At 36.3% G+C, this 24,261-nt stretch overlaps 1 protein-coding gene across 7 annotated transcripts in view; it reads left to right on the forward strand.

Moving 5' to 3' along the window:
• Dgkb (diacylglycerol kinase beta) overlaps nt 1–24,261 on the forward strand; it is a 713,645-nt gene that overhangs the window by 290,119 nt on the left and 399,265 nt on the right. For all 7 annotated transcript variants that reach the window (XM_052738362.1, XM_052738366.1, XM_052738363.1 and 4 more), the window contains 2 exons: nt 16,090–16,175; nt 17,736–17,825. In XM_052738362.1, coding sequence (XP_052594322.1) covers nt 16,090–16,175; nt 17,736–17,825 — 176 coding nt within the window. The remainder of the gene's footprint in view (nt 1–16,089; nt 16,176–17,735; nt 17,826–24,261) is intronic.

Raw genomic sequence — 24,261 nt, forward strand, 5'->3', positions numbered from 1 at the left:
CAATCAATACTCAAGAGGTAGAGGCAGGGGGATTACTGCAAGTTTAAAGTCAACCTGGTGTATATACTGAGTTTTAGGCTGGTAAGGGCTTCCTGGCAAGACACTGTCAGAAAATCATCATATCCCAAACCAAAAAATGAAGGGTTGGAAGACAAGATGATGGTACTGAAGCAACATTACTAACATCCAAGCAGTGTGCACTGTCATTTGAATGTTCAAAGCTTCCCAGATGATTGCATGCAGGTCGTGTGGAGATGTACCAAGTTACTAAACAGTTTGCTGTCTGGATGTCCCAGATATGACAGAACAGCTGTCACCTTCCAAATAAAGTACTACTTATTTTCAACTGTTACAAAATCAGTATTTTTTATTACTTCAGTAGGTTGCCGTATTGCAATGAGTGAGCAGACCATGTTGAGCTTGGTGTCTTTCTGCCAAAGACTCAAGTACTACAAAAGGGAATAAATACCTCCTGGGCCCAGCCTTTGGTCAAATGACTGCGGTCATGCACAGACAGTGCAGTTCATATTTGTTTGAGAAACGTATCATACTCTTAGCAGACTTACGAGACACTGAAGCCAAATAAGGGTCCAACTAAAGCTGTTTCTAACATGGACCTTCCCTCACACACACCAACCTTTTCTGTGCTTCTCACATGAAACATGGATTCTTTCCTTTTCTCAATTTCCTTTTATCAGTTTAATGTTTACTTAAATTTACAGTACCATAAATATTAATGTACTCATTAAGAATTATTCAAATTTGTTCTTTGTAGTTTCAGTTTATAGTTTTTTCTCTTTTTTCCATGTACACATTGATTTTTTTAGTAACTAATTCTATGTTAAATGAATTCTCAATATTTTATAATTTGTAGGAAACTCTTATCTGTAAGACTGGGTCATTAAAGTATTCTTCCTTTATTACTTATACATTGCTAAAAATGTAATAATGTATTAGTTATGCAGAATGCTGGGCTTCATTATGACAATTTCATAACCGTGTATAATATACTTTTATCAACTCTCACTGCACTCCTTGTCTCCCATGCTTTTATATACTTTTAATTTTGATATTTAATCCTTTTTCAAAGCTGTATTATTCTTTCCATAGAGGTTCTTTAGAAAATAGATGAGGCAGGGACCAAATATACGTTTTTCTAGATTTAAACCAAATAGATTCTCCAAAAGCTGTTCATTAATTCCATTTCATCAGAATGTTCTGTGTGTTAGACCACTGATAATCACATCTCAAATGTAGGCCTGCACTTCCATGTGAAGCTCTCCTCTGCACTATGCCAAGGCAAGTTCTGCCGGCTGTCTTGTCTCTCCCCCTGCCCTCTTTATCTCACTACCCCACACACGGTGTCTCCTTCCACTCCTGGTTATAGCTATGTTCTCCTTGGTTATAGGTCAGTCCGTTTTTAAGTTTCCTCTTCCCACACATTGCTTTTGAAGTGTTCCAATCTGTATAATCTCTGGGTTAATCTAATAGCCTTTGTGATTTTTTTCATTTCACCTGAATCACCTTTCTGGTCTATTTTCTCCCCAGTGCTACAATAGATTTACATATGCATATATATGTAGCTAGAGTTTTCCTGCCTGGCCCATAGTCAGGACACATCTCTGTCACCCGCCAGTCCCACAGCCACTCAGACCCAACCAAGTAAACACAGAGACTTATATTGCTTACAAACTGTATGACCGTGGCAGGCTTCTTGCTAACTGTCCTTATATCTTAAATTAACCCATTTCTACCTTGCCACATGGCTCGTGGCTTACTGGCATCTTCACATGCTGCTTGTCATGGCAGCGGCTGGCAGTTTCTCCCTTCTCTCTTCCTGTTCCATCAATTCTCCTCTCTGTTAGTCCCGCCTATACCTCCTGTCTGGCTACCAGCAATCAGTGTTTATTTATACAGAGCGATATCCACAGCATATATATACATACATATACATGCGCACTTGTGCATGTGTATATGCATGCATTGGTGCATGTGTATGTGCCTGTGTGTGTGTGTGTGTGTGTGTGTGTGTGTGTGTGTGTGTGTGTAGCATCTCCTCCAAGGGCTTTCTCTATGGTTCTGATTATCGTTTTCGTGGCATCTGAAGTTTGAGTGTTTTATACAAGTGGACTCTTTCCTGATAATGAATATAATTAGCTGAATATATTACTAAGAAATATGCTAGTTGGTTAAAAGTGTTATATCATGAATATTGGTCTCTGGTCTTCATAGAATGATGTTATTTTTCTCCCACACTATTAAAATAAACAACCATGTCTCTTTTAATATATTCTCCACTTGCTACTGTTACTTACACCAAATCTATCTCAAGCTTTTTGGGTACCTATAAAGTAGCTGACAGGGCCAGGCAAATATCATGACAGCCTGCCCTAATAACTCAACTAAAAACTAGGCCTCAGTCCTTGCTTCTTGGAACTGAGTAAGCAGTTTCTAAGTGCCACAAACAAAGGACAATCAATCTCCATCACCCCGAAAGCAAGGATAAGAAGGCCTGGTACAGGTAATAACAAAATTAGGACAGAGCCTGGTACTTGTCCAGGCCTCCCCAAAAATGCAAAAACTGTGCCCTTAACCAGCCCCTGACTAACCCTGACCAATTAGAATGTACTAATTGATTGACACTCCCGTAAGCCAGCCATATCTGTGATGACCTAACTGCCCTAGTAACTCCTCTTAGCTGTGCTTAAAAGGAGCCTGTGAGCTTCTCTCAGGACCATGACATTTTGCCTTTGTGTAGGATGGATGGCCTCAGCATGCTGGTAATAAACACTCTTGTTGACTGCATCCATGTGTGCTGATCTTTTGCAGGACTTCTCCAGGACCCTAACAGTAGCTAGTGTGTTGTCATTTGACTATAAACTAAAAAAAGCACAGACAATTTATTCACAGATCACCATTAAAAGATTAATTATAAATGTATTTCATGAATTAAAACAAAATACAATATTCTTAAAAAAGGGAAATTCTTTTACACATTGCTCATCATAAATAAGAATATGCTTATTTTGAGAAGTACACTTTTGAGATTATTTTGTTTTTATACAAAGACTAAATATAAGACAAGTATTAATTTTAAAATATAACTTAACAGTCAGTCTATAGATTCACGCTCAACTATCAGACATGTTTCTAAAAGTGAAATCTTGAGAGATGTATTCCTACTAACAACTTGAAATTTTTTGTAACAGATTCCACATATTTTGTCATTTTCTTAATTTAAAATATCATTTTATATAACAAACTTTCTACCATATTTTTATTTAAATAAAATCTCTCTTCAGTCAGAGCTTATGACCTCTTACATATGTCTCTTGTTACAGCATCATGTGAGAGATAATGCTATCATATCACAAAATGCCTCACAAAACTAACAAAGTACTTAAGAAAATTCAACCAAACCCTATCACAACTGTCTAAAAAATGCAAAAATCTGTTATTCCCTAATGTAAATACGAAGTATTCATCCACTTCTTCACAGGAATGACCATAAAACATAATGCAGGCAGGGCTGACACTCTTCTCCAATTAACTATATAGGCACATTTCTGGGGTTGTCTTGGGCACTGGAATGACGGCATTTCATTTTCAATTTTAAAATCCAACTTAAAAACCAATGAAAGTAAGAAAGCATAACAGACTGATGTAACGAATATTACCAACTTGTTTGTCCTACACATATGCTCCCTCACCTGAGGTCTTCTGGTCTTCATCTACTATGTTGTTCATTAATTGAATCAGGACCACAAAGATGTTGAAAATTCTGAACTTTTATTAAAAGTTCAGACAGTTAAACAATTGGAATAGTATTTAGCATTCTAAATTAGTATACATAATTATTTATAAATAACTATTTATCCAGACTTCAAAAATACTCTAACAATAAAGAAATATTATAACAAGGATACTCACATGAGTAAATATTTAAACATTAATATCATCCACATGCATGTGTTACACACACAAAACACAGGAACACACAAACACACATTAAAAAAATCTGTGTTAGTTGCTTTTCTGTTCCTATGATAAAATACCATGATCCAGGGCAAAGCCAAAAAAGTCATTTGGGCTTACATTTTCAGAGGGAGAGTCTATTATTGTCATGGAGGGAGCCAAGGAAAATGAGGCTGAGAGATCAGACCTTCAATTACAAATCAGGGAAAAGGAATTGGAATTGGAGTGAGGTTATAAACTCTCAAATCCCACCCCCAAGTGATATACTTTCTTGGGCAAGGCTCCATCTTCAAAAAGTTCTACAACTTTCCTAAATAGCACCATCAATTTGGGACCAAATCTCCAAACACAGGAGCCTATGAGGAAAAATTCTCACCCAAACTTCTGTAAAAAGTACCAACGTCTACTGCACAACTTAACTGTTAATTTTCTGACAAAGAAAAGTTTAAATTAAAGAAAGGCCCATCTAACAGTACCAAAGAGGGGGAGACCAATTTCAGAGCCAGGGTTTCAGAGAGTCTGCTCCGAGACTATGTCTCCTGGTCATCTCAGAATCCATACCCATAGCATCTCAGCAAAATGTTGACCTAAATGTGAGCTGAACTAAGACAACAGACATGCCAAAGTGGGTGGGAGAAAGAATACAAGGCCTCGACTCTTGGTACAGTAAACTCAGTGATACTAAGAACTAAGAAATAAGTCTTCCCCAGGGAAGTGCACGCCAATTGGTTATCCAATACCAAATGGTCAGACCTGAAAACATGCATTCAAGTAACATTATACAGACCATACAGGTTATATTTAGGAATAAATATGCATATATATACATATATATATATATATATATATATATATATATATATATATATATCCATATTTCATGTAGTTACAATTAGTAAAAGAAAAATGACTGTGAATTTGAAAGAGAATGATGAGGTATATGTGGAAGTCTTTGGAGGGAAGAAAGGAAAGGGAAGAAGAGGAGGAGAAAGAGGAAGAAGAAGAACAACAAGAAGAAAACAGAAGTCCTCTTCCCCCCTCCATCTTTCCCAACTCTCCAACACCTCTTCATTTGCCGTAGTGGCATTGGGAGCTGTGGTGTGTCACACATTTACCCATTTGTCCGATCAGCCTCACCCAAAATGTTCAGTGCAATGAGTCATTGTTCTGGTTCAAGGCCTTGGGCACATCATCATCAGTGGACGAGATCAGATAGCCTGCTGTTGCCCTGAGTCTTGGTGATCTCGTGGTTACCACTCCAGCATGGTCCTGTTGATAGCATGGCTCTCAGACTCCATTGTGGCCACAGCTTGTGGTCTAGATCCTGGGCATCTGTGTCACCTTTGGTAGCAACATGGACCACAGACACCAGCACAGACTACAGCTGTGGTAGGACCAGAGACCCAGACATGGTCTTTGGCAGCAGGACCATGGCTCCAGGTCTCAGCACAGGCCAATCAGATTAGCATGGCACCACCAGCAGCATGGCCCTTGAAAACCAACATGGCCCTAGGTGGCAGCCCAGACCCTTGGCATATGTATGACCTTCAATGGTATCAGGAGATTTGGACATAAACACAATATTCTTCCTATTTTTTAATATTTATTTTTTCTAAACCACATACCCTTTCTAATAACCTATTAATCATTTCCCTCATAGTTCCTCAACTTGCCAACTAATTAACTTTTACTCAAACTTCAACATTCAATTCTTATATATTCACATCTACTGAGAAATGTTTCATTTCTACATAATCTACATTAACTAATCTCAAAAATATCTCAGTTATTTGGAACCTTTGTCTACCTTCAGTAAATCCATAAAATATTTGAAGACAAGAATTGCATTTTGTGAAACTTAGCTCACTTTCTGACATAGAGTCGTAATCCATAAACCTATGTTAGATAATTGAATGGGTGTAGATATTACATGTTTTAGGAGTCACTTTCCTGAGGACAATATATGGATTTCATACATGTTTATAAACCAATATTGTTTAAATACTCAGTACTTTTAAGGAGAGGAGCTTCTATAGTACAATTATAACTTCCTTGCACATGTACAGCAGTAAAGATGGTGTGGAAACCACAAAATAAGTTTGATTAACTTTCTTTTCAGACAAATAATAGGCAGTTTTTATTAATTGATTCTGGCAAAGTAAGTTTAATTTTTCCTAAGAAAGTCTAAATGTATTACCTTTCAAAATGTTTTCTTATATCACATTCTAATTCAACAATCATCATATACAAAATAAAAACTAGACTATGCATCATAAAAACATTAGTATGAGACTATAAATTTGTGTAGATTTACTAAACTGACCTGAATAGATTAACTACACTGCTGTTATAGTATAGAATTAGAAATTGTGAACTTTGAAGCATAAATTGTAACTGCGGTTTTTATTTGGAAACATTAAGATCAAAGTTCATTTATTGAAAAATCTGGAAGAATTGTTTTGTATTTCTTTCAGAACTCTCGCTCACTTTGGTATTCATTTATTTATATTACAATCACAAAATAGCATGCTCTTGGGCTAAATACCAAAGCAAAATTGCTTGTCTAAATCTGCATTTGCCTTAAAACCAATTAAAGCAAGGTGTGTTCCTGCCTGAAACATGCTCCCCTGGGTAGCTTGGCTCTCTAGGAGTCCTGCAATATCCCAGAGCCTCTGCCACCAGAGACATGTAGCAGTGTTATAGTCTGGAAGCAGATGTAGAACGCTGGTGACTGAGTAAACCCATGTGAAGGTGCCAAGACATTCAAACATCTCCTTGTCAACCATTTAAGGTCATTGCTAATTCTGGAGTGACTGACAATCCGGTTTTCCTATCAGAGCACCTCTTTGCTTTGGTATTTAGCTATGTTGTCAACTTGTGGGGGGAAACCCTTTGAGGTTCATAAGAAACATTATTCTACTCCACCCCTAAATTTAAAAGCCCAGCTGTTGGGTGGAGGTACTTACCTCTGTCTTGTGACAACTCTTCTTGAATTTCTGAATTCAATTTCCTAATTGCCTTTTTTAAATTGAAAATAGATTCTTGTCTCAGACCACAGTTTCCCCTCCCTCCACTCCTCCTATCTGTTTCCAACCTCCCTCTCCCCAGATCTGTTCCCTTTAGTTTTCACTTCAGCCATACCAATTTAAAAATTTTCAGTAAGTTTTCCAGTCATATAGCTTACATTTTAAGTTAGATTTCCAAATAGATGCATACATGTTACCACACACACACAACATATAAACATTCAAAGAAGGATGCTCATGTAGATTTGCCATAAAATTCAGTGCATATTTGTAGCATAAAGTGCAAAAGTAAATACTGAGTTCTATTAATTGACTTTTGAGTGCAAGACAACACACAGTTATAGATGAGAAAAATGGCTACAAACAAGCATTGTATTATGTTCTTCAATATTAAAAGAGAAAGATCACAACCAGTTTTGGTGTAATGATCCAACATTCTCTTGCTATTCTAGACTTGGAGTTCAGGTGTGTTGGTACAATCCTGTGGCCCCAGAGTTTGGAAGCTTACAGAGGAAGATTTGGTTTTTGACAATAGCCAGACCTATAACACCAGTTCCCGGTCAGTCTGTGCTACATAGTCAGAACCTCAACTCCTAAAACACAGTTAGGGTTCCTCTTTCTGTAAAAGAGAATGCATGTGAGTGTTCCTCAGATGAACACAGCAGATTGGCCTCCTATGCAAGAAGAACATTCAGAGAGGGCGAGTGAAAGGGGGATCTGTCCTTCCAAATGAGCATAGATTGTATAATTAAAGTATCACAGATATCCTCATCTTCCTGTGTCAGTTAAGCTGCACCTTGCTCTTCTCTATTTCTGTTGCGCTGAATCTCAGAACCAATAAAACAAATCCTAACTCATCACAAATCCTAGTGGAGCATAGTCAAAAATAAAAATGATCTAGAATTTTTATTTAAAATTAGTTACTTGGTTCTTAATATAAATGTGTATTTATAACTATTTAAGGTATCTTTCAAAAGTCACTATTTCTGGCTGGGGAGGTGGATTAGTAGGTAAAGTGCTTGTGGCAGAACCAATAGAGCCTGAGTTCAGATTCCCTGTAGTGGGGGACCAGGGTCAAGGAAGGGAGACACGTGGATAACTGGAGCTCACTGACAACCCAGTCTAGCCAATCAGTAAATTACCGTTTTAGAGTTGAGACCCTATACCAAGAAATAAAATCTACAGGCCAGGAATGAAGGCTCAGGCATTGAATATTGGCTTCTCTTTCAGATAACATAGGTTTATTCCCAACAACCCCACAGGGGTGCACAACTGTCTGTAACTCTAGTTCTGGCCTTCATGGGCACTAGGTATGCATATAGCACACACACAAATACACAAACAAAACAGTCACATATGTAAACTAATAATAAAAACTTTTAAAAAGACATAAAGGGTAGAGAGATGGAAAACCAGCATCTGGCCTCCACTTGCACATATAAACTTCTACACTTGCACACACATGAACAAATAAGCATGCATACAGTATACACACACACACACACACACACACACACACACACACACACACAGGAACATTTCCCAGCTATTATAAGAACTTGTGTTACAAAAAGATGTTTGTGAAGGTATTTTAATATATTAATGAACTTATGAATAGCTCTATATAAGATAAAATTCTTTAACTAAACATTATTATTTGTTAATCATTGAAAATGACTTGAAAGAAATTTTATACACCTTTAATAATATTTTCCAAACCTCATGCACACTTGTCAAGAAGACAGTTTTACAGAACTTATTGTTTACTGACTTCTTGTACATTTTATAATACTACAAAGATTAATACTTAATGAGATAGCATCAGTGGTTTACAGGAATTAATGCTCACATGTATTTTCTCACTTTATCTTTTATTCTCTCTATCTCTTCTGTCTACTCCTAAAACTGGCATTTGCATAAGCAGTGTTTCTGAAATATCAATGGATAAAGAACTTGATGTTTCATTTTTTTTTATGTTTTACTAAACTATTTCTCAAATCTGTGAAATGAGTTCTGGTTATGATGGTAATGGCATTGACTTGTACTTTCAGATCATAAATAAGACTTCTAATTATTCTGTACAACTATTCTATTTGTCCTGATGGAATGTACCCCCATGTGGCTAAAATTTGTCTTCCACACAATAGCTTAGCAACCTAAACAAGTCTATTGAAAGTGGTTGCATTTTCTGGCATCCAAGTTATCAAATTAAAGTGAGGATGCTTTGACAAGAAAATCATTCTTATAATTAGCTTTCCTCTTGGCTGGACCTACTGGGGAGGGTTATCTTAGGTTGGCAAGCCCTGTGTTTGACGCAGATCTTTACAAGTTTTAGGGGAAAATTGTTAAATGAAAAATCCTAACATCAATTTGTTGCAAAAGTTGTAGAATGAAACTTTGGAAGACTTAAATGCATCTTGAATCCATTTTGAGAAGTCACTGAAGTTTCAGTAACATTATCAATGAGTATATGGTGTTCATAGACACCACCTGGGTCTAAGAAAACAAGAGAGAAGCTCTGAAGAATCAGCTTTCTAGCTTAATGTGCCAGCTGATACCTGTGCTTGTAGTACCTGAGGGCTTAAACAGGAAGCTCATCAATTCAGGTATTCAATTCAAGCATAGCCTAGTTTACATAGTGAGTTTCAGTCCTACCATAAAAATAAAACTCTCTTTTGTGCATTATAAATATAGTGGCAAAACAAAAATAGTATCACAAACTAGAAATCCACCCTGAATTAGGAGGCAGCTACAAAGCCATGGGATATTGTGATTTTAAGAAAAATATGAAAGGGAATACATGCAACTGTGAATATGAATTGAGCACAATAATAAGAGAGGAGTATGCTGTATCTGATGTGAAGTGCTAAAGTCAGAATTGACAACTTTTGAAGCATACTCTTGAAGTTACTCTATGTGCTAAAGAGAAGGAGGAAAAATGACAGCTGGTGACATGATAGTGCCATTTGTGAGCCTTCAGTCTCATAGTTATTCAATGCAAAGAACACAAACATAAGTAATAAAGTAAGCTTTGTGCTGTCAAAACATTTAAGTCCCTCTTAGTATAAATAATATCTAATACATACACTGCTTAATAACATACACTTATTCTGTATGTTCAGTCTAGTTCTGACTATTAGAGGAATATCTTGTGTAAACACCAATGTCTATGCTCTCTGAATAACAAATTTTAACCTTAGAATCAAAATGAATACCTGAATTTTCTTAAGAAATCTGATTATCATATACTTCTAAAATTATAGTGTGTGGACTGGAAGTCTTTTTCTTTCTTAAAATATTTCTCATTTGTGTTTTTAAAATACTGTTGTTAGAAGTAAGAGCTTTCTGACATTTACATCTATTCCATCTCAAAACTTAAAAGGAATGTGAACTTTTGAGAGTAAGCATGGCATTGCCCCAGATGCTTTTTGTTGAGTCCAGAAGACTTACAAGATCTGTCTTCCCAAGAGTGTTTTAAACGTACAGTATCACATTGTTAACTAAAGAGAGATTGTTGCACAGCAGAACTCTACAATGCGGTCCACTTGAATAACTGGGACTTTACAACTCTCTCTAGAGATGGTTGTTGAACATTTACAGTGCAGCTACTGAGCTCAATTATTAGCATACGATTGTTTTCAAATGTGACAATTGCAGATAAATTCTCTAGGGAAACCAGTGATGTTGTAGACTACATTGAAAATTTAATAATAATTAATATTCATAGTAATCTATTTGAAGTTTTATATTTAAATATATGCACTAAATAACCTAGACAGACTCAGGTACAAACCAAGATAATTTCCTTGTAAACTGATTATACCCATTGATCTTCCCGATAAAATAATTACAACTGATAGACAGGAAGTGTGGCATAGGCTACTAAACTTTCCACAGAGGCATCCTTCTGGAATCTTCTCATTCCCTCATCCCTTATTACTGGGAAGAAAAATAAGAAGCAGATGTTCTTGACTGCTGTCCTGGGTAAAAAGATGTAAAGTGGAACTTCATTTTGGCTCTTCACAAATCTCTTGAACTGATGCAATATTGTAGCTGCATCTTCTGTTCTGATTGCTGTGAGCATCCTTCCCCACTGTCCACTTGATACTGTTTCCAGCTGTAAGCAGAACTATTCCCTCTGCCCAATTGAGCCTGAACTTTGAGTTTTAGAAAATTGTCTTTATGGCTCCTTTGCCTCAACCTGGTAGGCAAGAGAGTTGGGAAAATAGACGAGTATTTCCTGACCTACAAATACACACACACACACACACACACACACACACACACACACACACACACACGGGGGAAAGAGAGAGAGAGAGAGAGAGAGAGAGAGAGAGAGAGAGAGAGAGAGAGAGAGAGAGAGAGAAAAACTATTGATAGTATAACACAATCTTTTTATTTATGTGCTTACATGTAAAGAGCACAGGAAAACAGGAGCTGATAATTCCATTTTAATGATAAGCAGAAGGAGGTTCACACTAAGGATGTACAGGATTTTTCTAGCCTCCTATTCAGTGAATGGGTGGGATAAGGAATGAATGAATCCCTAAGGAAAATTGCGTAGATTGAGTGAAGAAACAATGATGAGAATTTTAAAAGAGAACAAGACTGAATTACGGGTGATGCAGCAACCTTGAATAGAAGAATGGTGGTGAGTTCGGATGGGTAGACATTACTGCAGTTAGCCACGTGACAACTTCTGCTGACATGCTTTGAAAGCGTCTTCAGGCTCCAGTGCCAATGTGTTCAGAAATATAGATGAGGGCTATGATATGCTACAGAATTGTAACTGGAAAAAGCTGAGTTAGGAAGAATTACAAAGCACATATTTTCAATAATATTACTTATATTTAATAATCTTTCAACAATTATTAAAGGGGTTTAAGCATTTAGAACCCTCTATTTAAAGGAGTCACCAGCAATTGTTTCTATTCAAATGTTACCAGATTTAAAAAACTTATAAAACGATACACATTTCAAAAGTGAAAGAAATCATAATGTATTCTAAGACTTCTATTTTATTTAGCAATATAAATTTGGTAAAGATTTTAATTGATAAGAAGAAAGAGTAGGTCTATTATGACCCTGAGTGTCATTACAGAAGTTGGCAAACCAAATCTTCCATCCTACAGTCATGTAAGTCCACAGGTGCCTGTGTAATGAAGGAAAGGCTGCAAGATGTTTCCATAGAGCAGGCATACGTGAGTGTACATCTTCACACTAACAATTTAAACTAGAAAAATCATATCAGTGTCTCCACAGAGTACTTACTCATAGGAAAAATACTAGTACAGGAGTAGAAACTCATTTATTTGACCTCCTAGAGTTTACCGATCAAAAAGGGAAGGGAAAAAGGAACTTTGTATAACAAATATCATTTGAATTGGATATATACTAGAATTATTCCATTTAACACAAAGAACAAAAAAATGATTAGTCTGTATGAATACTCACGTTTGGCTAAATATTAGAATTCTAGCGAGGAATATGAAACAGAGAAGCAGACCTATTATAAAATTGAAATCACTAATGCTATTTTAATTAGCATGTAGTACAACTATGTGCAAAAAATATAAGTAAACAAAAGATAGATACAAACAGTAATATGACTGTTTTTGTAAACAATATATAATAGGTAAGTTGTTTCCCTGTGACAAGTAACATTAATATCAGCAGACATAATTTTAGATCTCTTTAAAGTGCAAATAAAACTATCTGGACAGATATAAAACATATGTAATATTTGATATTTCTATTCAGAAAATTTAAATTTTATTCAAAAATACTAATAAGTATATCCAATACCTTATATTCAAATAAGAGGAATTTTACTATACTTATGATTAATTAGCTGTATATGTTCAACATTGATTTTTGTTTCTTCTTAATTTTGTAGAATATCAGTTTACTTTAAAAGCATATATTTATTTTTATTTATTAATTTTCTTTTTGGTTTTTTTGAGACAGGGTTTCTCTTTGTAGCTTTGGTGCCTCTTCTGGATCTCATTCTGTAGACCATGCTTGCCTTGAACTCACAGAGGTCTGCCTGGCTCTGCCTCCTGAATGCAAAGAATTTAAGCCAAGAACCTTCATGTCTTTTGACATATACACTTCCTAGAAAGCAAAGGCGTTTGGAGTGGTGCTGACACACAGGTGGATGAGTCCACGAACGGGCAGGGTAGAATGAGCTCTCACGCTTTAAAATTAGGTTAAATTGCAATTGTCTGAGTAGAAACAATTATTTAGTAAATGTAACAGTAAATAAAAACATAGAAAAACTTGCTGGACTAAAACAAAGGTAGATAGAAGATAAAGTGAAAGAGAAAGTATGTGTGAATCCCTTTCTTATTGCGAATAGGGAAAGTTCACTTAAACAAGCCTTAGTTATTTATCAGGAGATTTATAAATCTGAATACATTATAACTGAATTAGTTTTCATTGAAATCCATATCAATGGATATTTGAGTAAAAAGAATGTTCCATTCATAAAAGATTTCTACAAAATACAAACTAAATGATTAAAATCAAGACAAATTAAGAAATTTTAACAAGAATCAAAGAAATAGAAAGTAATAAAAATTTTCATTTTAAGAAATTGAAAAGTAAAGAACCAAAATATTGGAGAGAATGGGCTAAGTGGAATATATTTGTTAAAACATTTGTTTGATGTCTTTCAGAAATCAATTGCACTGTCTTGTAGTGTTGCATATCATTATACTCTCCAAGTAAACACTGCTTGTAATAGTAGGAAGCACATACAAAAATCATCGTTATAACAACGTGAGTCTACCAGCCCAAGTGCCTCTTGAAATGGATTTGAAAAGCAGATTCATATAATTGGAATTTCACACATTAGTAAAATAAAAAAGAAAGAGTTATACATAGAAAATTCTAGAGCAACAGTGTTGATAAAAGTTAGTTCCATTGCTAGGGAGGAAGATGCAAAGTGCTGAATAAAATATACACATGGCAACCCAATATTAAGGTGGGCTAACCTGTGTGAGTGAGGAAGAACTGTTACAGGGGAAAAGGACAGAAAGATATGCAAGTGGTCACGGGTGTTCTGCTCAAGCAGGAGATTGGTACATAGGCATTGATCACATTGTGCATAGTCCAGGTATAACCAATGGCGAAAGAATGGAAGAAACTGTCTGCAACATATACAATGCCATCATAATACCCAAAGGAATGAGTGAAATGTCCATCTTAAATATCTACAGATTTTATTAACCTAACTGACGATAGGTTCAGTTAAATTTCATGCATTTTCTAATATAATGGTGAACTGTTTGTATAGCTTTGAAAAGTACCTTTAATAAAATTTAATTTAAATGTAAAATATCACTCATAATATGTAAATGTTGGTTAAATAACATTAACACTAAATTGAAGATATTATTAAGGTTTGGATAGTAGTGTTCATGGAAAAGTTATATACCTATGGGAAAGCTCAACTATGTTCCAAACAGAGACGTTAGATCACACACACACACAGTCAAACTGATGTTTAAAGTCTTGGAAGCCATGTTGTAATATTCAAGGGTTTCAAGGAACTGGACACTCTCATTCCACTCCGGGAATCACTAAGAGCATTAAAGTAATTGTAGCAGAACATTGTAGTCTAAAACAGCCTTCACACACATGCAAATTTTCATACAAATGCGACTCGGAGAGTAACTAGAATAGTAATTTTTGTAATAGTAAACAAATCTTGAAAATTTATGTTACTGGGGTCTGAACTCAGCACCTCACACATGCCAAGGAAGTAATTTACCCACCAAGCCACTTCTCCAACTTAGAATAATGAAATCCCAGACACAGTTTAAAAGGTCATAAAAGCAAATTATTTAATGTTGGGAGTCCGTTCACTCACGTGACAACCGGCATACAGCACAATTCCATATGGAATCATAAAGACTTCCCTAAATAAGGGAATCCATGAAGAATCCTATACATCTGCAGGTGGTGGGAATACAGACAGATGTCTCGTTGTTGTTTAAAGCATCCCCATCACGCTGTTCGCCGCACTGTGTCTAACTGCACCTCAAGCCGTTTCTAGCCTCTGTTACCATTCACACACGTAGCCGCTGCCCCCCTTTTCTCTCTCTTCCTCCCTCTTTCTTCCCCCCCCTCCCTCCCACTTTCATATAAATAAAATTCTAAAGTAAATAAGATATAATAAGATGCATAATGAAGCTTTCTAGATGGTTATCTGTATATGAGTATTCAATGTAGAGAAGAATGACTTTGGTGGTTTCGTACTGTATTGTTCTCAATGTTGATACGCGGAACAAAGAAGAGGAGGGCGCACCAGCTTCTGCTGTGCTTCCAGGTTGTATTTGCCACAAAAGAGCATGTAGGATTTTATAATCGGACACATTACCTGCCTCTGTGACTTTGCTCAAGGTAGGTTGTATTAATGAGTGCCCTGCATGCAGCGGCCACAGGAGCAGTGGGTATTTAGCACTGCTGACCCAGCAATTAAGCTTGAGCACTCCCGGGTAGTAAATCTGTTGACCAGGACAGAGACAAGGTGAATGAAGTTTGGTTTCTGTATTGGCAGATCAAAAGTCACAAGGAAATTCTGAAGGCTAAAATCCTAACTGCAGATTGAACAATTTCTCCCAGTAATGAAAAAAGTGTGGAATGCATTATGTTGACTCACATGGCAATCATATCTAAATACTTTTTCAAAGGTATTTAAAAAGGACAATGGCTGATTGACAAAGTTTATTAAAGAAATTATGTCATATAAGCTAGTCTGGATTGTGTGTTTTGAATACATCTGGGAAGATGTCCAAATGAATGTCATAATTTAATATTATATAATTTTTAATTTGGCTGTTTATAAAAATAAATTACATTCTCTATAGATCCTCGAATATATAAATATAAACAATTTTAAAGGGCAAACTCTGGAATATATATTCACAAAAGTGTATTTGAATGATATGTAAGATAGCAATGAAATACTTAAAGTTTTCATAAGTCAACAATCTAATTTGTGAGAGGAAAAACTAAGAATAAAAGACCATGAGGAAGTTCTCCTGAAATGTAAATGTGTTGCAAAATACTTATTTTTCAGGTTACACTTTTTCCGGGATGTCCCTGACTTCAGAGTGTTAGCTTGCGGTGGAGATGGGACAGTGGGCTGGATTTTGGATTGCATAGGTATGAAAACCTGTGTTTAATGTAGCTTGGGTAAGACTAGTAATCATACCTTCTGCTGGGTTTCTGTCATGTCAATCTTTCTGTCTATCAAGTGTCAAGTATCTAGATGGATGAATTCTGAAAATTCTCACACTTTTCTTTCTTTTCAAATGTGTCCCTTGTTGGAATGCATTAATAGTTTAAGACATATAATGACTTGATATTAAGAAGCTGATACATTTTAAACAAGTATTTTCTTTAAAATGTTTCAGTTTCTGAGTTGAGTAATTTTTATTAGATAGAAGTTCTTTCCAAAGAAGTATTAATTCAAACAAAGTATGTTCTCTCTATATAAATAATTTTTTTGCTGTTAAAGAAGTGAAAATCAGAACATTCTGTCTTGTTATTCACTGAAAAACATTTCAAATTGAAAATGTCATGATGGGAGTGGCAGTCATTAGTCCCAGCCTGGAGGCCACCCTCCCATCCTCCAGGTGCCTATCTGCAGTCACTCAAAGAAAGTACATGTTGTCATCAACACTTTTCTTATAAATCTAACAACTTAAATTTAATCTAACAATTTAACTAATATTTCATGAAAATAGTGAAAATTCTGGTATTGAAATTCTAATAAAAGACAGAAAGTATTTATAAATTATTCCTATGCAAAAAACTAAAATTCAAGAATTATAAAAATTTCTCAGCAAATACATAACTGGTTATACACTGATAAGGATTTTAAAATGAAAACAGTGGGAATTTTTGGTTCATTGTATCCCCCAAATTCAGCAGTATTGCCCTGTGTTAAACCCTGAGTCATCTCATCAATTGATTCATATACATAGCCACACACTGACTTTATGAACTTAGAAGGAAAAAGGAAAGAAAATACATATTGGTGAACTTCTCTCAAAGTTTTTGATTATATTCAAATAAAAACGTATGGAATTGTGGTAACAGATCTGTCTATACTGCTTGGAACCTAAAATACTATGAGATATAAAGGTAAAGCTAAAAAAATAACAAGCAAACAAACCTGATATACTCAGGTAATCCAACAGTAATGTTCTTTTCATTTGCTTTGAAATATTGCAGTACTATGGATAGGAATACTTGATCAACATCACTAAGAATACATTTATTTTAGGAATTCTACTCTTCTAAAATAAAGAGTGTCCTTGGAGTTAATGTTGCAAAAGAAACTCATATAGGACCTTACCTATGTTCTCTAGCGACATGTATTCCTGTGCTTCATGTACCTAAATTCATGAGGATTTTAATAAAGATAAAACAGAAGCAATCACACACACACACACACACACACACACACACACACACACACACACACACACATACATGCTCTCTGCTACTTTCTGAAAAATGATATATGATGTATATTTATCTAATACACCAGTTACCACAACTGCATAAATACATTGTCATTTGTAATCACATTTATAAAATTAAGTTTGTTGCTGTTTACATGTACTTTGTGGAATTATTTATTCAGTGTAAGTTTGTTTGCTTGTTGCTGTTGTTGAACTTGGGTTAAAAATTTTATTTCCATCTCCAATTCCACAGAAAAAGCCAATGTAGTGAAGCACCCTCCAGTTGCTATTCTGCCTCTTGGGACTGGCAATGACCTAGCAAGATGCCTTCGGTGGGGTGGAGGTAAGACAGCTGCAATAGAATTTATCAGAAAAGCAGAAGAGTGTCTTTACTGCGTAATAGTTACCATGTGGACAAAATGGGCTGAGCAGTTTAGATCAGGTGATGGGCTTGAATTAAATATCAATTACAGATTTGGTCTTCATAGGACAAATTTGCAAGCATTTCTTGTTTGGGCTTCTCTTGCTTAGAAAATGAGATACACTTGAAGAACTCTAAGTCAGTATTTAGGATTTTGATTTGTTATTATTATCTTCCAGTGTAGAAGCTATTTGAAGTTATTACATGCTAACGTGGAACATGCTCAGGGAGTACCAGTGAACAATGGACAAAGAGATCATTTTCTAGACTGACTTTATTACTGATGTGGTGAAAAAAAAAAAACCTGGAAAAAATAAAAACACTACTGTGTGACTTTCTGAGGAATGAATACACTAAGCACACTGTAGTTTGAGGTTTACATTATGGTAACCATTGGCTTCTACATTTGGTGTGTAAGAAAATAAAAACACTACTGTGAGACTTTCTCAGGAATGAACACACTGAGCACTGTTGTCTGAGGTTTACATCATGGTGACCATTGACTTCTACATTTGGTGTGTAAGAGTGAGAGGGGGAAGGAAAATAAGAGAAATTCTAGTCACATGTGAAGTCATGCGCAACACTTAATACTTTCTGATAACAAGTGAATTGATTCCAGTAAAGAAAAGCCCTCTCCATCACACAGAGGAGAACACTAATAGAATGGTAGTGATGAGGTCACATAAAGCTGGGTGTGGACTTCATAAGCAGAGGGGACAAAGGTCAGTGTTCGAGAACTTGGAAGTGCTAAGGAGCCTTTTTTACTTACAGAACTGTCAGTGGGATGGTGGATCAAGCAGAGTACAAATGGAGACAATATTTCCACAGGGAGTCTAAGAGACTTTGATGAGTCATTATAGTTACCTACAGATAACTGTAGAACCCCTGAACTGCTAAAGAAACAATAGTTAATTATAAATATTTCATTTATTTTTATTCTTTACATACATTACATCCAGACTGAAGTTCTCCCACCCTCCTCCCAGCTTCCTGCCACATCCCCTTTCCCATAGATCCACTCATCCTCATTTTCTCTTCAAAAGAAAAAAAATAGCAGTCCTGCTAGGTATATCAACCAAATATGGCACAACAAGCTAATGAGGCTAGGCAGAAGCCCTCATATCAATATTGGACGAGGCAACCCAGTAGGAGGAAAATGTTCACATGTGTAGGTAAAAGCAACAGAGATAGCCCCCACTCCCACTCGTCAGGGTCCCCACAAGACCACCAAGGTATACAACCATATTGTCTATACAGAGGACCCGGCTAAGATCAATACAGGGTCTGTGATGTCACTTCAGTCTCTGTGAGCCCCTGTGAGCCCTTAGTTGACTCTGTGAGTCATGTTCTTGTGGAGTCCTCAACCCCTCTGGTTCCTAGAATCCTTCCTCTCCCTCTTCTGTAGCTTCCCGAGGCTTCTCCTAGTGTTTGCCTGTGGGTCACTCCTGTCAGTTGCTGGACAATGCCTTTCTGATGACAATTGGGCTAGGCATTGATCTACGAGCATAGCACAATACTATTAGGAATCATGTCATTGACTTTTTTTTCCAATTGTACTTGGTTCTATCCTGGGTCTCTGAGGTGCCCAGCCTCTGGTTCCTGGCCAACCACACAGTCTCAGGTGTGGGCTCCTTCTTGATATCCCCCATAACTAGGAGATTTCACAAGGGTCACACTCATAGATTCCAGGGAATTTTCATAGCACCAAGTTTCTACATTATCCCCCAAATGCCCCCCAATTCCAGTTGTCTCTCCAAGTAATCTCTCATTCTATCCAACGCCCCCTCCCTCCTGGACCCTCCTGTTTCCATCCCTACCCACCACAAGTCTGCTCACAAAATCTTTTCTAATTCCCCTTCCCATGGAGATCCATACATCCCACCTTGAGCTCTCCTTGTTACTTTGCCTGTCTGGGCATGTGTAGTTGGAAGTTTCTACAATCCTGCTTAGGCCCTGTGGTTGGGATGAATCTCTCTTACCCAGTCCTGCAGCTGCTCAGACCCAAATAAACATACAGAGGCTTAAGATTAATTATGAACTGTATGGCCATTAGCTCATGCTTATTATTGACTACCTCTTACACTTAAATTAACCAATAATTCTTATTAATATTTAACCACATGGCTTGGTACCATTTGTCAGTTCTGCCTTGTCATCTTCCTTCCTCTGTGTCTGGCTGGTGACTCCTGACTCAGCCTTCTTCTTCCCAGAACTCTCCTTGTCTGCTTAACCCACCTATACATCCTGCCTGGCTACTGGCCAGTCAGCATTTTATTATCAACCAATCAGAGTAACACACATTCACAGCATGCAGAATGACATTCCACAGCTCTTACCCTTTTCTGTCTAATCAAAAAGGAAGGTTTTAACCTTAACCTAGTAAAATTACATAGAATAGAATAGTTATCAAGAAAGAACTACAGTTACAATACCTAGTCTATTTGTATTTAGCAAAATTAAAGAAAATATTCTATCTATCCTGTATTTGTGAGTCTAAAGTTTCATATCTAATTTATCTTTTATCTTAACCAAGGAAAATTTATAATCTAGTCTTCAACTACATCGAAGACCTCAGAAGGATATAATATTACCTAAGTAAACAGGAAATGCATTGTAAGCAACTTTCAAAACTCCAGAAATGACAGAGACAGCTGGCTGCCTGGATATTCATCCAAAGTTCCTCTGCAATGTTGGGGCATCCATCTTCAGCCCATAGGCTTAGAGTCCTTTAGTTGCTTCTTTCTGTGTCCTGCAGAATATATGGCTTCTTCTGTGAAGCAAGAACCTGAAGGACCATCTCACCTTGCAAAGTTCAGTGGTCACCTTCCTATGGGTCCAATATACAGTCAATCAGTTGCACAAGGGCACTTTTTTGCCCAGTGGCTAACTTTTGGCACAAAGAAAGTAAACTCCATAATGAGTTTCTTCAGTGCCCATTATCTTCTCTGAAGTATATTGGTGCTGCCAGGAACAGACATGTCTCAATGTCCAGAAAGTCAAAGTTCTTAAAACATTTTAAATGCCATATTTTGTAGGTCTTTGAAGTATTTGAAGATTACCTACCAAATTGAAATATATCTATGCATATCTAGAAAACTTAACTAACACAACTATAAGTTTATCAGATTATCACTGATGACTAGTTATTAATCTGTATTTTGTAATTATACATTACAATTTTAAATGAGTTGCACAAACATAATACTTTAAACAAGAGTAGAAATATACATAAAGTATAACAAAATTAACTTTAAATTTGTATCAACAAACTAAAATCTACAGCAATGTAAAATATTTTAAGCAAGTTGTTCTTTAAACAAAGATTCAATAACCTACCCTTTTATCCTATCATATCTACATCCTATATTTTTATAGCATATCCCCCTTTCTTCTTTTAGAAAGAGATTTACTATGACCAATAACAATTTGCAACCAGCAATCTAAACAAAGACAAACACCCCTAATCCATTTTTTGGAATGTGAGCATAGTTTTCTAGGCTACTTCCTGCTGATAAAGGGCACAGGTAGTTTTATGGGAATCCTGAGAAAATTCAAGGTAATGGTCAAGCCCTGGGAAGACCAGCTATAACCTTTGTTGATAGGTACTGTCTGTTAAGGTTCAGGCGGTCTGGCTTGATTAAATCTAATCCACATTGATCTGGAAAAAATCCATAGCCTCTTGCTTGTTGTGGAAACAAAAGCAGAACACCCTTTCCAAAGCAACCTATCCTTAGATCCAAATTTTGAAGTCAAGATACCTTTAAAATACATATATTGGCTTAACTTAGTAGCTTTTATAATCAAATGTCTTTCTGCAGTTAAAAATCCTAAAGACAACACAATCCAGATTCTCTGTGTGATATCCATCTTCATGTGGCTTATTTTTTATATTACCTTTACCGTCTCTTTAAATACTTTATTTTTTGAAACTATTTCTTTATATAACTGTCTATATTCATTTTCTTTTCTCTCCCAAGCTTATGTACATTTTTACACACACTGTAAACCTTATTTAAAGTCTTATTCCATCTGAATCTGTCTTGTTGTGAATCTATTGCTTTAAACTGCAGAATGACTAGGACTGAAATGGCAGCTTTGGCTGCTGGCTCTGCCCACCTCAGCTTCCCAACATGGTGGAACTAAGTTTACTGCCAGCTCTGGGGGAACCATGCTCACCACCGACTCTGGGAAGCAGTGGGCCCATGTCTCCATCCAGCAGCATGTAGCCCACCCCCCCTTTTTATTGTACTAGCAAAAGCTATATCCACCACCATGCACCATGCTGCACAGCTTGCAGACACCACTTTGTTTAGTATCAGGAATCCACCATGCTGCACTCAATTCCATATGCCATGAACCCACCATACTGTAGCTCAAGTCCGCAAGCCATGGCGTCTCTGTACCTTAGCATATCTATATCTTGACCCATGTGAGACATGAAGTAGAAAGCTATTTTTTGACTGCATTATTGTGTGTTTAGAAGCCCTTTTAAAACTCTTTTAGGCCTTATAGAAATTCAAGAGTTCCCACATTGGTGCGCCAAATGTAGTTGGAAGTTTTCCTGGTTCTGCAGCTGCTTAGACCCAAATAAACACACAGAGGCTTATATTAATTATGAACTGTATGGCCTAATGGCTCAGGCTTCTCACTAGCTAGCTTTTATATCTTAAATTAACCCATTTCTATAAATTTATACTTTGCCACATTGCTCATGGCTTACTGGTGTCTTTACATCTTGCTTCTCATGACGGCAGCTGGCAGTGTCTCCTCTGTTCTGATTGGTTGATAAATAAAGCTGTTTGGCCTATGGTGAGGCAGAGTATGGTTAGGCAGGACATTCTAACTAGAGAGAGAGGAAGGAGACAGACAGAACATTTCATTGTTATTAACAGCTGAATAATACCCCATTGTGTAAATGTACCACATCTTCTTTATCCATTATTTGGTTGTGGGGCATCTTGGTTGTTTCTAATTTCTGGTTATTAGTAATGTAGCCACTATGAACATAGTTGAGCACATGCCCTTGTAGTAGGATGGAGTGTCCTTTAGATATATGCCCAAGAATGGTATAGCTGGGTCTTCAGTTAGAATAATTTCCAATTCTCTTCAGAACCTCCATATTGGTTTCCAAAGTTGCTGTGTTTCCACTCCTTGGAGTGCTGTGGAAGAGTATTCTCCATTCTCCACATCCTCTCTAGTATGAATTGTCACTTGTATATTTGATATTAGCCACTCTAACAGTTATAAGATGAAATATCTAAGTCATTTTGATTTGCATTTTCCTGATGGCTAAGGATGTTAAATATTTCTAAGTGTTTCTCAGCCATTTGAGATTCCTCAATTGAGAGTTCTCTGTTTAGATATGCACCTCATTTTTAATTGGATACATTTTTGTTGATGTCATGTTTCTTGAATTATTTATGTATTTTGGTTATTAGCCTGCTATTGGATATGGAGTTGGTGAAAGTCTTTTCCCATTCTGTGGGCTGCTGTTTTGTCCTATTGACAGTGTCTTTTGTCTTAGAGAAGCTTTTCAGTTTCATGAGGTCCCATTTATTGGTTATTATTCTTAGTACTTATGCTATCAGAGTTCTGTTCAGGAAGTTGTTTCCTGTGCTTATGCAATCAAGGCTATTCCCCACTTTCTCTTTCATTAGGTTCAGTGGGTCTGGTTTTATGTTGAATCCTTTGATCTGCTTGGACTATAAGGATCCAAATAATTATCTATTTGCATTCTTCTACATGCTAAATTCCAGTAAAACCAGCACCATTTGTTGAAGATGCTTTCTTTTTTCCAGTTTGTATCTCTGGCTTCTTTATAAAAAAAATCAGGTGTTCATAGATGTTTGGATTTGTGAGTGAGTCTTAAATTCAATTGTATTGATCAACATGTCTGTTTTTATGCCAACACCACATGGTTTTCATTACTATAACTTTGTAGTATAGCTTGAAATCATGGATGAGGATACCTCTAGATATTCTTTTATTGTAGAGTATTGTTTTAGCTATCCTGGATTTTTTTGTTTTTCCACATGAAGTCTGTAAGAATTGTGTTGGAATGTTGCTGGGGACTTAATTGAATCTGTAGATTACTTTTGGTAGGATAGCCATTTTTACTATGTTAATCCTACCAATCCATGAGAATGGGAGATATTTCCATCTTCTGATATCTCCTTCAATTTCTTTCATCAAAGACTTGAAGTTCTTATCATACAAGTCTTTCACTTGCTTGGTTAGAGTTAATCCAAGATATTTTATATTATTTGTGCCTATTTTGAAGGGTGTTGTTTCTCTTATTTCTTTCTTAGTTAACTTGTCATTTGCATACAGGAGGATTACTGATTTTTTTCTAGTTAAT

The sequence above is a fragment of the Peromyscus californicus genome, unplaced genomic scaffold (assembly GCF_007827085.1).
Source record: "Peromyscus californicus insignis strain IS unplaced genomic scaffold, ASM782708v3 Scaffold_15__1_contigs__length_86483966, whole genome shotgun sequence".
Lineage (NCBI taxonomy): Eukaryota > Metazoa > Chordata > Mammalia > Rodentia > Cricetidae > Peromyscus > Peromyscus californicus.